General features: G+C 38.8%; 1 protein-coding gene across 1 annotated transcript in view; it reads right to left on the bottom strand.

Annotated features, from left to right (window-relative positions):
• Positions 1-7,238, bottom strand: part of SPATA16 (spermatogenesis associated 16) — a 197,324-nt gene extending 190,086 nt beyond the window's left edge. The window contains 2 exon segments of the mRNA XM_006088830.2: positions 6,626-7,198; positions 7,200-7,238. Of these exon segments, the coding sequence (XP_006088892.1) occupies positions 6,626-7,198; positions 7,200-7,238 (612 nt within the window).
• Positions 7,239-12,938: the final 5,700 nt, after the last annotated feature.

Here is a 12,938-nt window from a genome sequence, read left to right as displayed (position 1 = left end):
GTATCTGATTTCCCATCACAGACCTAACCCATCAGAATCTGCATATTTAACAATATTCTGATGCAATTATTACACACTTTAACGTATGAAGAGTAATAATGTAAGAATTCTAGATGTGAACGGGCACCTCAATTTAGTCTCAGCCTTGCCACAAACTAGCTATGGCACTTTAAGTCGTTGCTTTAAAAAAAAGACATTTTAAAGCATCAGTTTCTTTTTCTGTAAAAGGGGGGTACTGTCTTTGAGGGGTACTGTGATGCTTATCTGAAGAAAAGGGCCCGGAGCCCAGCAGGACTTAAGAAGCGCATACTGAATCCACATGCAAAGCCACAGAGGGGTAAAAAGACAGCTCAGGGACTCAGAAAATTTGGTGAGCTCTTGATTTCTTGATCATGTTGCACTAAGAACTATCTGTGTTAGAATCCATTTAAATTAAGCTTTCTGGGATGTCCACATTTTCATGCCCTAGAGATTTGCTACCGAATTATTCTCAGCAGAGCAATTATAGGTGAGGCTGCCCCGTAATGAGATATCTTTGCTACTTCATTAAATAAGCCCCCTTGGATGGGCTCCAAAATGGACCTGCCTCATACCAAATTCCATTACCCTGGAAAGTAATCTCATAAGAAGCCTCTGCGCAGGTTCACTCGTCCTGGATACCTAACGTTTACCATAAAGGGAATGTGTTCTAGAACAGTGATTCCCACAAGCTGGTTCTCAGACTGATGCCTTACTGATCTCCAAGGGGAAATAAAAAGTAAAGACAATTTAGTCAACTTTTCATCAAATTAAAATGGAATCTACAAAATCCTTCTTTTGGAGAATATGCTCTTTCTATTTTCTTTTTACCTCATTGGCCTTAAATTACTCCATATTTTTATTATGAAATAATGACGCTAATATATGGTAACTTTTGTAATGTTCCTACAAATACAACAGCAGCCCTCCTCCTTAAATTTAAAAAAAAAAATTATGGGTCCTTGAAATCCCAAAATTCTAAACCATGCATATAGAAAAAACTGCCTAAGAGGGAATTATTTCCTCAGAAATTAGTGAGAGGCATAGAGCATTTTAAATGAGGGACCCAGCTGCAAAGTTTTAATTGGAGGGCAAATCTGTTCCATGTTGGCATATTACAGAGTGCCATGCTCCTCAAACTGCAATGTGCACAGAGACCACTTGGGATCTTGTTATAATGCAGATCCTGATTCTGCAGGTAGGGCCCAGTCCAAAATTCTGTTTTTCCAACAAAGTCACGCTTAGAGTGGCACAGGCATAGTGGCTGAGCTGGTGAGCTCTGAGCCACATAACCCTGGTTAGCTCCTGGCTCTACTGCTTCTAGCTGTTGACCCTTGAGAAAGTTCCTTAACCTGTCTCTTCCTTAGTTTTCTCATTAGTAACACAAGAATAATTGTCCTATCTCATAAGCTTGTTGTGAGAATAAAATCTATATATATAAAAGCCTAAGCAACTGGTAGCTATGATGCGCACTGACCATCAGGGGGCAGACGCTCAATGCACAGGCATGGAAACATGGAACAGACTGATGAATCTCAGAGGGAAGAGGGGAGAGGGGAGAGCAGGAAGAAATTAACCAAAGATCTTATATGCATACTAGAGGCCCGGTGCACAGATTCATGTAGTGGTGGGGTTCCTCAGCCTGGCCTGCGGGGATAAGGCTGAAACTGGCAGTTCGTCATCCCCCAAGGGATCCTGGACTGCGAGAGGGTGCAGGCCAGGCCGAGGGACTCCAGTGGTGCACGAATCCATGCACCGGGCCTCTAGTGGAATAATAAATGTAAACATTCCCAGAATGTAAAATACAGTGACATCTGACCTGTAGACAGAGCTCCATAAATGTGAGTTATTATTCTAACTTCACAGATCAGTGACTGAAGCACCAAAATATTTTTTTTTAAAGATTAATACTTTAAGGCAGTGGTCGCCAACCTTTCGAACCTCACAGACCATCAGTGGTCCATGGACAACCAGTTGGCGACTGCTGCTCCAAAGGTTTCCTTAAACCAGCGGTCAACCTCTCAGACTTCACGGACCACTGGTTAGCGACCACTGCTTTAAGGGGTTCCTTGTGATTAAATAAGAATTGAAAGTTCTATTTGGTAAATGATAATCTGGATCAATGGGATTGTTTGAGGCTGTGAATTTTGAAGAGTGTGTATAGATTTAATTCTAATTCAAAAGGTGGAAGCCTCTTAATTACTAGATCCTATGAGTAAGATTGAAATGATGATATTGTTTAGGTTGCATGGCACAGACTTAGAAGAACCTTTTATAATGAGTGTTTTTCCTGTAAGTGACAAGAAAAACCTGATTAGTACATTCCCAAACCTTCAAGTTTTCTTATAGGTCTTTATTAATAATTCTTCTTCTTCTTATGAAAGGGAAGCTAGATTGTTTATTAATTAGTTTTTTTCCTACATTTTTTACTAACAGCTAAGCAATATATTGAAAGTTGTGTGTATTGCCTACTATGCAAATACAACCATATGGGGCCAGTGTCTTATATATTTCCTTCTAGAGAGCCCCTACTATTTTTTTAAATTTCTTTATTGGTTAAGGTATTACAAATGTGTCCTCATTTCCCATTAACCCCCAACCTCCCCGCCCCCCCGCCACTCATGGTCTCATCCCCCTGTTGTCCGTGTCCATTGGTTTGGCTTATATGCATGCATACAAGTCCTTTGGTTGATCTCTCCCCTTTACCCCCGCCTTCCCCTACTTTCCCTCTGGGGATTGATAGATACTTCTCCTCTAAAAAATTACAGGGAATAGCATCTAGGCATAAAAATTTAATTTAATACGAATTTTTACCTTCAGCTTATACCTTCTGCCCTGCTAGTGTGACTCCTGATGTGAATACAAACACAAGAGCAAATGACTGATTTTAATAAAACTTAACAAGGATTGATGAGTTGGTCACAGAGCTCAGGATTAATCTTACCTACATAACTGGTTCAACTTTATACAGTAAAAAGAAAACATTGCAAAATAAGTTTCATTAAGAACATTTAATAAATGCCTCCTGTGTTCTGAAATCCCAAAAGACTAAAGTTGACTGCATTTTGAAAGCTGTTATCTTCTCAATCATTGCATACCACTTCATCTTAATCACTATAAAATATTATCATAAAAATGAGTTAATACTTTGTCAAGAGCACAGGGGAACTAACACATAAGCATCATATTCCTAAAGGGATTATTAGATGCACTGGAAATTATCATGTCAATTAATAAATATTTACAAATGTCCAGGGCCTTTCTTGGTTTTTACTTTTCTATTTCTGTATAGTCCTACCAGCTGTCTTTATAACACCCATTTAGCAAACATTTGTATGTTTTCCAATGCCTCGCAAGTAGCAAGCATTGTAATGGAAACTTGCTAGTTATCTCTCAGTATTATCTGTTCTACCCTTCTTCCTCAGTAATAGGACCTGAAAGTTAGAAGCATCTGGAATGAAGACAATATATTTCAGTCTCTCTTGTAGATTTGGGTGGCCACATTCTTCCATTTGGGTCAATGAAACAAAAAATGGAAAAGGTGTGTGCAACTTGTGTGAAGTGTGCTAACAGAGACACAACGTGCCTCTGTCCTTCCTTTTCCCCCTTTTGATTGGCTAGACCAGTGATGGTGAACCTTTTGAGCTCGGCGTGTCAGCATTTTGAAAAACCCTAACTTAACTCTGGTGCCGTGTCACATATAGAAATTCTTTGATATTTGCAACCATAGTAAAACAAAGATTTATATTTTTGGTATTTATTTTATATATTTAAATGCCATTTAACAAAGAAAAATCAACCATAAAATGAGTTTGCGTGTCATAGGTTCGCCATCACTGGGCTAGACTGTGGATTCAATGACAACAATAGGGGCTGGCATTTTAGGTCATGAGGTCAAAGCCACATCTTAAAGAATATAATCTGACACCCTGATGATCTCACCATACCTGCCCTTCTCTAACTACATTTATGTGAAAGAAAAATAAACTTCTCTCTTGCTTTAGAGTAGACACTGTTATTTTGGATTTTCTGTCACATGCAGCCAAACCTAATCCTAACTTACACTCAAATAAATAGTCATTGATGCATCTATCTTTCAGGTATGATTCTTATCATTATGCCTTGGTCTTTGTCACCCATCCTATCTTACTCAAAGCCTTGCTGGGACCAAAGGAAAAGAGAGAGATGATTAAGTGATACCTGAGAACACTCAGTATTGAAGAAGTTTAACTTAGGAGAAGTTAAAATCAGGAGAAGAAAGGGTTAAAGAAATTAAAAATTGTTTCTATTCCTAGTAGCTTTAGCTTATTCAGAGACATTCTAGGTAAGATTTCAAAGTTAATTCCCAAGATAATGAGACAAAAGCTAGACCAGATGTCTAAGCTAAGCTTAGGTCTCAAAATAATTACCTTTGTTAATTATCAGTAATTAGTGTCAGCATCCAATACTTTCCTAAAACTTTGTGGGGGGGATGTGGAGAGTGGGCAGAGAGAGAGAGACAGAGAGAGAGAGTTATGAGGGGTGGGGATAGAGAATGACTGTATCATAAGAGAGAGTCAGAACACAAGCATTTTCTAGTATAATTATGTTTTGTGATCATTAAAACCTGATTCAAATGTTACAATTTTGAACACCGGGTTTTATGGAAAAACTGGATAGTTTCTTCCAGTTAATGCAGATAGCTTTTCTGTCTACTTCGGCTTAATTGGAAGTTTATATCCTTTCTTATTTATGCTTCTTTTTTCATTGACAAAATGATCATTTATACAGTAGGTCCTCGGGTTACATCGGAGATCCGTTCCTACAGCGCGAAGTAAGGCGATTTTCGCCACCTACATAAGCATCTACGTCACTCACATGGAGCACATACACAGCAGTAATGAAGTCAAATAGTAAAAAATTTAAAAGAAAGATAATAATTCCTGACCTTTACTTGTGGTAAATAAATAATAAAAAAATAAAGCACATAGGTACATATGTCTAAATGACAGAACTTTTTTTAAAATAAATAAATGGGAGATGCGACATAACCAAGAAACGACGTACATCGAGTCCAATGTAACCCGAGGACTGCCTGCACCTTTAACTATGCCCTCTGTTCTCCCCACAAAAAAATATTTCAGCTGAAAATGGCCCTAGCAGAAGTGCCTAAGGGTCTTTCTGAAGTCTTTCTTTAACATCCTTTTCTCAGCAGAGGGCTCTCAGTGCTGTGTGGGTAGCTTGATTCTTTGGGCACTTTATACATAGTACATCCCTCTTCCCTTCTTTGTGTAGATAACCCTGTATGGACAGAAATATTTACAGATGCATCTATTTGTGCTCCACCTCATCCTTTCATCTCTCTTCGGGACTCTCTTTTTGCACTTAGAGTTTCTTTTTAAATATTTAGGGGCACCATTGTCTGGTATTGTCCATTAATAATTCATTGTAGATGTAGTCACTTTAACCTGCAAGTAGGACTGGATATACTTTACTCTTTAAATCTCCATCACAAACATCTCACACTTGACTCCTGACCATGCCCTCTGTCCCATGGTAGATCAGTCTCTATTCCTTCAAGCCACCTCTACTTAACTGTTTACTGGTTTGTCTCCCTCATCAGACTACTAAAGGAAAGAAACCATGTCTTGCCTCATTTATAATATCTCCAGTGGCCACCAGGCATATATAGATAATGCATTGATATTTTTTGTGGTTAATGAAATATGTAGTTACCCATATTGCCAGACCAATGGGACTTCTAGTTATACACTTTGATCCTTTTATAGAATTAGTGAGTCAAGAGATGAAGCAAATTTTCCTACCACTATTTTGTGTTTTAGTGATGATTCTCAAGTTCATTTTAGTCCATGGACTATTTTTTTTATAACAACACTAGAGACCCGGTGCACAAAATTTGTGCACGGGTAGCATCCCTAGTGACTGCTGGCTGGGGTCTCCCTTCCCCCGGCTGCCTGCCACCACCACCCCCTGGTGGTCAGTGCATGTCTAACTCCCGGTTGGTCAAACTCCCGCCTGTGGGGACACTTGGCATATTAGCCTTTTATTATATAGGATTACATAGGATATTGACTGACTTACCTGCCTGCACAAAGCTCACTAGGCTAGGAAGGAAAGTGCAGTTTGATAATAAAGTAAAATGGTGTCATTTTGTTTTTAGTAAGTATCATCTATAAATTATCAGCCCACACTAAAAAATAAAGATGGCTACATTTAATCATGAAGACTACATCAAAAGGGGACAATTCATATACTTATTAACTACCTATGTCTAGAGAATCTATATTCTACCCACCACCGCTATACTAAAACGTTATGGCTTTTATAGGTATAAATTACAAAACCAACTGCACTTTTTTATATGTTATCATTCATTCAAGGTTTGTTATCAGAGAAAATGCATGAGGTATGTCAAGTGCACACAGGCATTTTAATTTGCAGGCATATCTTATTTGCTTTATGTAAACTGGAAACCACATAATCCTCATGTCATTCAATACTTTCACCCCATGATCACTATTCATTACAGTATGATCAGAGCTGCTCCATGTAATCACACCTGTTCATTTCACAGCCTCCTCTCACCAATCTATCTTTAATCCCATACCTCCAGTGCTGTTCTGAACTGTCCTGCTGCCACGGCGTATTTCTTTTGTCTGTAGCACAAGCTGGCGTCCTTTAAGGCTACTTGAAGCCATTTGTCAATCTGAGGCAGAAAGTTGAAATTAGGTCCATGCAAAGGGTCTACTATTTCAGCCTCTTGGCATGTTGGCTGAATCCCAGTGGATGTGAAGGACTCTACAAACTCATAGCTCACATCCTCTTCATCAACATAGACCAGCTTCACCTCCACATCCATGATGCTCTTTAAGGGGATGTGAGGCAGAGGCAGGGTGATCAATGGGCTGTCAAGTTCCATGATCTTTGCCTCCTTCCTTCCAGCTGGCTTTTCTTCACCTTCTGCCTTCCTTTTAAAGGCCAGTTTCTCTAAATCATTGCTTTGTTTTTCTTTGATGCTCTTTGCTATTTTTATTCTGTCGACTGTGGTTTCCACCTGTTTGTCGCCACAGCTTTTCTTAATATCTTGTGGTATTTCCAGGATGCTGGGTGAGTTTGCTGAAGTGGACATTTTCTTGCTTATGTTTATCTTTGGAACCAGCCAATCAGAATAGACCCTATTTAACGGTATTCTCCAAACTCCTGCTGCTTCCTGAATCCATTGATTTCCCCCCTGAAACTCCTACAGGGGTTAAAAGAAGAAAAAGAATTAAAACAATATTTTGAAATTCCAATGGTTTAAGACTATAGTCAAATTTATTTAAAATACTGTTTTACTCATTATAGGTATTTATTCACCATAAAGTAAAACTGTATGTACATCATCTGCTGTTTTACTAAGGAAGTGCATGTTTTAATCTCAAAATTCACCAAGCATTTGTTGAACACACATTTAGACAATGTCTTAAAAAAATACTCACTTATAGCTGAACAACTTTGAATGAACATGTTTATGGGGTACCCAAAACTCACTAAATAGGAAAACCTTTTTCACAGCCACTGAGGACAAAGAAGACTAAAAAAAAAATCTCGATATTAATTTCCTGAGAAAGGCAGGTGGTCTAGAACTCATTATAAAATATACTGCTAACCTGTATAATAGACTTGGGAGTTTAAAGAAACCACAGCTGCTTCCTCTGAAAAGCTTTCAGAAATGTTGTAAGCACAATGTTTCTTTAATTTGTTTCTTCTATTAGTAAGGAAAATCTCAAGTTTAAACCACTTTAAAGGTAACTATTATTCAGACCTGACTTGAAAGCAGAAGGATATGACCTTCAACCTCTCATTAATGTGGAGCCGCATATTCATCTTGATTCTGCTGTATTAATAGTTTGTAGCAATGACTTCAATAGTGTATATTTTATGAAGACAAAGCATTTTCATAAATCACTAATATTCAAAAAATATAATAACCAACAGCCTTTTGATTCAAAGGTTTCTGCACACTATCTATAGATGGGTTTAAAAATATAAAAGTCCTAAGACCTGATTATATAGTATGGCTGGTTCCTATTTTTAAAGACTTTTTCATCTATCATATTCTGTCCTGGAAACTACTCTGTAGGAGAAACAGGAAGAAGGAACACATTTTTTGAAGAATCTAAGGGATAGAGAGCTTAAGTTGCTTATTCAAGTCATGTTGTTGATCACTAGCAGAATCTGGATTGCTATTTCCTCTCTGGAACTTGCTCTCACTACCTCCTAGCCTGGGAGTACTTCCTTCCTCTATAGAGTTGGAGAGCTAATAGCAGACTTACATCAGAACACAAACACAAGAGAAAAATGCAAGAAATAAGGGCTGAGTAGAAGATTACAATGAGAAAAGAGCTAATATTCTTGCATCTTTTCACTTACCACAAGGACAGTGCCTGACATCAAAGTCTTAAGTAGCTTTTCTAAGATTGATGATTATGTTAATATTGTTGATTATTTTTATTTGTTTGCTTGAAAGACAGCAGTTTGCTTATAGAAATCATTTAAAATGCACTGAATTTTGACCCAGTAATTTTTTTTGTTTCTTTTTATTTTTCAATTACAATTGACATTCAGTATTATATTTCAGGTGATAGTGGTTAGACATTTATGTAACTTACAAAGTGGTCTACCCCAATGAGTTTTTGCCCATCTGACCCTATACAGATATTATAATATTATTGACTATATTCCCTATGCTGTACTTTTTATTCCCATGAATATTTTATAACTAGCAAGTTGCTTTTCTTATTCCATTAACCTTCAACTCAGCCTCCCAACCCCTTTCCATCTAAAAACAATCATTTCATTTTTTGTATATATAAATCTGTTTGTTTTTTGTTTTTTTTTAGATTGTAGATTACACATATAAGCAAAATGATATGGTATTTGTCCTTTTCTGCCAGGAAAACAAGTGATAAACAAATGGGACTGCATCAAACTAAAAGGTGTTTGTACAACAAAGGAAATCATCAACAAAATGAAAAGACAACCTACTGAATGGGAGAAGATATTTGCTAATGTTACATCAAATAAAGGGTTAATATCTAGAATTCATACAACTTAACACCAAAAAAGCAAACAACCCAATTAAAAATGAGGAGAGGACCTAAATAGATATTTCTCTAAACAGGATACACAGATGGCCAATAGATATATGAAAAGGTGCTCAACATAACTAATCATCAGAGAAAATAAAAATTAAAGCTTCAATTAGAAATCACCTCACACATGTCAGAATTGCTATCATCATTAAGTCAACAAACAAAGTGTTGGCAAGAATGTGAAGAAGAGTGAACCCTCGTGCACTGTTGGTGGGATTGTAAGTTGATGCAGACACTATGGAAAACAGTATGGAGGTTCCTCAAAAAATTAGAAACAGAATTACCTTACCACCCAGCAATTCCAATTCAGGGTATTTATTGAAGAAATCCAAAACACTAATTCAAAAATACATATGCATCCTTATGTTCACTGCAGCACTATTTACAATAGCTAGGCTACAGAAAGCAACCTAAGTGTCCATCAATAGATGACTGGATAAAGAAGACGTGGTACTATATACATTGGAATATTACTGAGTTATAAAAAAGAATGAAATCTTACCATTTGTGACAACATGAACAGACCTAGAGGGTACTATGCTAAGTAAAACAAGTCATACCCAGCAATTCATTTATTTTTATTTTTATTTTTTGAGGATGCACAGCTCCAATTCCATGCAGAGGACAGGAGAAGGGCCCCAGGAAAAATAGTTCAGTCTCTAAAGTTTCATTCAGCTTGGGGCCCAGGGGTGGGTCTGCACTTGACACACAAGGGGCTGGATTTCTAGCAACTCCCATCTTTCCCTGGCAGACAGAATCCCCAGTGATTTTCACAGCCAGATGTTGTGTGAGCTACTTTTCCCAGCTCTGGTGCTGTGGACTAGAGAGCCTGCATGGAATTGAGACCCCTTGCTCCTCAGGAGGAGCTTTGTAGCTGTGATATCTCTCCAGATTCTCAACCACTGCGCATGGGTGCAGGGTCAGACTCTTCACATCTCCACTCTTCCTACCAGTCTCAATGTGACTTCTTCTATAAATCCTTGGTTATAAGACTTCTTTCCTGCTAGTCATCAGTTCATTATTCAGGTTGATTGTTCTATAATTTAGTTGTAATTCCTGTATGGTCCTGGAAGGAGGTGAGTGTAACTTCTACCTACTTTACTGCCATCTTGGATCTTCTCCCCAGTAATTCTTAAGAAGAGTAAAGGAAGAAACAAAACAGTACATATGACTCTAACCTTTGAGGCACTTTCCTCATCCCCACAATTGTACATTTCTGTCACCAGACAAGGTTGAGTTCAAATGTAGACATGTCAAAAAATCTACTGTGAGGTCAATATTATTGTATTAGAGAGATCAAATTCCCGTAATTCCAACAACAGTCATCTTGGATATTAATTTGCAAAAGTTTAATACTAGAATAATATTTCCCCAGTGATTTATACTGATTTACTAGAGCTGTGTTTCTGCAGGGTGAAACACCTAACAGATAAAATTTTTGGCATTCTGTGTTATGCTTAATAATTAAGGAGATCACCATGGCTGAAAATCATAGGCCCCATCCACAGAGCTTTACTTTGATCAAGACCCTGTTTTCTTTCCTCTCTTGGAATCATTGCTGGCATCCAATATATCTTTTGTACCATTAATGGGGCTAGTTGGAGTGGTGAGGAAGAATCTGTCTTGGCCATAACTCTATCATGTTTGCTCTTGTGCCATATATGCTTTGAGTTGAGTGAAAATTAGCTTCAGTTCTTGAATTAAGATGTCTCATGGATGGACATTTGGGATATGCATCTATACCAAAAAGTTTCTTTCAGTAGCAGACATGCAGAAAAGAAAGTAGCACAACTCCAACACCCCATGCATGCCTTGTATGTTTTTTTTTAAGTGTCATATGCAGTTTTGAGTAAAATTTATATGCCACACAGTTCCAAATAAAGCTTGATTCTGATTGATGTTATAGAAATTATATATGTACTAGAGGCCCAGTGCACAAAATTCGTGCATGGGGGGGGGGAGGGGGTGTCCCTCAGCCTGGCCTGCACCCTCTTCAATCTGGGACCCCTCGGGGGATGTCTGACTGCCTCTTGCAATCTGAGACCACTGGCTCCTAACCCCTCTGCCTGCCTGCCTGATCACCCCTAACTACCTCTGCCTGCCTGCCTGATTGCCCCTAACTGCTCCCCTGCTGGCCTGATCGCCCCTAACCACCTCTGCCTCACCCCACACCTGGGACCTGGGCTTCTCTCCCTCTGGCCGGCCTCAGGCACCCAGGACCCGGGCTGGCTTCGCCCCGGCCGGCCACAGCTACAGGGGACCATGGACGGGCGGCTTTGCCCGGGCCACAGCTTCAGGCACTGGTGCCCAGGACCACAGGGCGGGCAGCTTGCCCCTCTCCCGGGCCGCAGGCACAGCCGCTGGCACATGGGACCGCAGGGCATGCAGCTTGTCCCTCTCCCAGGCCACAGCCTGGCTGGTCCCCATTCCTCTCTCTTGAGCTATTTGTGCCTGGCTGGTCCCCATTTCTCTCTTGTGAGCTCATTTGTGCCTGGCTGGTCCCCATTCCTCTCTCCCCAGTGTTGAGTATCTGAGTAGTTCCGGTGCGAAGGTGCAAGGGCTTGAGGGCATGAGGGCGTGACAAACATTTGCATATTAGCTCTTTATTATATAGGATATGTCCCTTTCTTGGTTCAATGATATCTGTGAAGCCAAAGAAATGTGAAGCTCTTGAAAACTGTTTAAAGCTCAAAATACCTGATTTTAAGGATCTCTGATTCATATTCATTCTTAAAATAGACTGCAAAAAATATAAACAGGAAATTTTGCTGGGTGAGCTATTCCAAAATTTTCATGATATGTCCCAGGTATCTTTTCTGAACTCTCTCTCTACTTCAAGCACCAGTGGCTAAAATGTGTCAGATTATCTGTAATTGGTTATACTTAGCAACATTTTTAGCATTACCTATCTCTTTTACCCCTCTTTCACATCCCTTAAACGCATACAAATGTATAAACTTATCTTTACAACCACTTCTGCTAGAAGGCTCTCTCTCTCTCTCTCTCCCCCTCTCTTCCTCCCTCCTATCTTCTGCCTATTTTTCCTTCAAACTTCTCCACACCATTCTTCCTCCCAGATGTCCCCCACACTTCCCCACACCTTTTCTCTCTACAAGGAAGAATGTTTTCTTGTCTTATGAAACAGGCTTCTGAATATTTCTGCATCAGTCCTCAAACCTCTATATAGAAATCATAATTTTGATTTTCAGTGCATATTTATATACAAAACAATAATAGAGAAGGGCAAAGTGTACATGGTATATAGAGCACTCAGAAAGAATAAATTCACAATAAAATATTTCATTTCAAACACCTGGAAGGTCAATTACTACAAATTTGTCCAAGAGACAATAATTCATGTCCCTGTAAAAACCTAGAAAAAATATCCTATTATCTAAAAGTGGCCTAGACGTGCAGGCTGAAAAAACATGGCCATACCCAACCAATATTTTTAATGTTGGTTACAAATCAAACCTCAGCTTCAGATTTAGAGCCTGTTCTTTATAAAAACTGTTTCACAGGAGAGTTTTAGATCTGCTCTCCTACAGCTCTTAAACAAATTATAAAACTCCATTTAAATAATCTGGAATTCAAGGCCTTTCACCACCTAGCCCAATGTGTGTTTCCAGACTTATTTAGCACTCCTTCTGTAAACTACTCTGAAGTCAATTTGAAATTCTTGTTACTTGCAAAAGATACTCATTTCAGTCTGTCTACTAAGAATTCTCCATCTTTATATTCCCACCTCATATCGCACCTGTCCAAACCAAGCCAGGAAGTTATCCA

Source organism: Myotis lucifugus, unplaced genomic scaffold (assembly GCF_000147115.1).
Source record: "Myotis lucifugus unplaced genomic scaffold, Myoluc2.0 scaffold_53, whole genome shotgun sequence".
Classification (NCBI taxonomy): Eukaryota; Metazoa; Chordata; class Mammalia; order Chiroptera; family Vespertilionidae; genus Myotis; species Myotis lucifugus.
The sequence above is the reverse complement of the archived record's forward strand: the minus strand, read 5'-3'. Positions and strand labels throughout refer to the sequence as shown.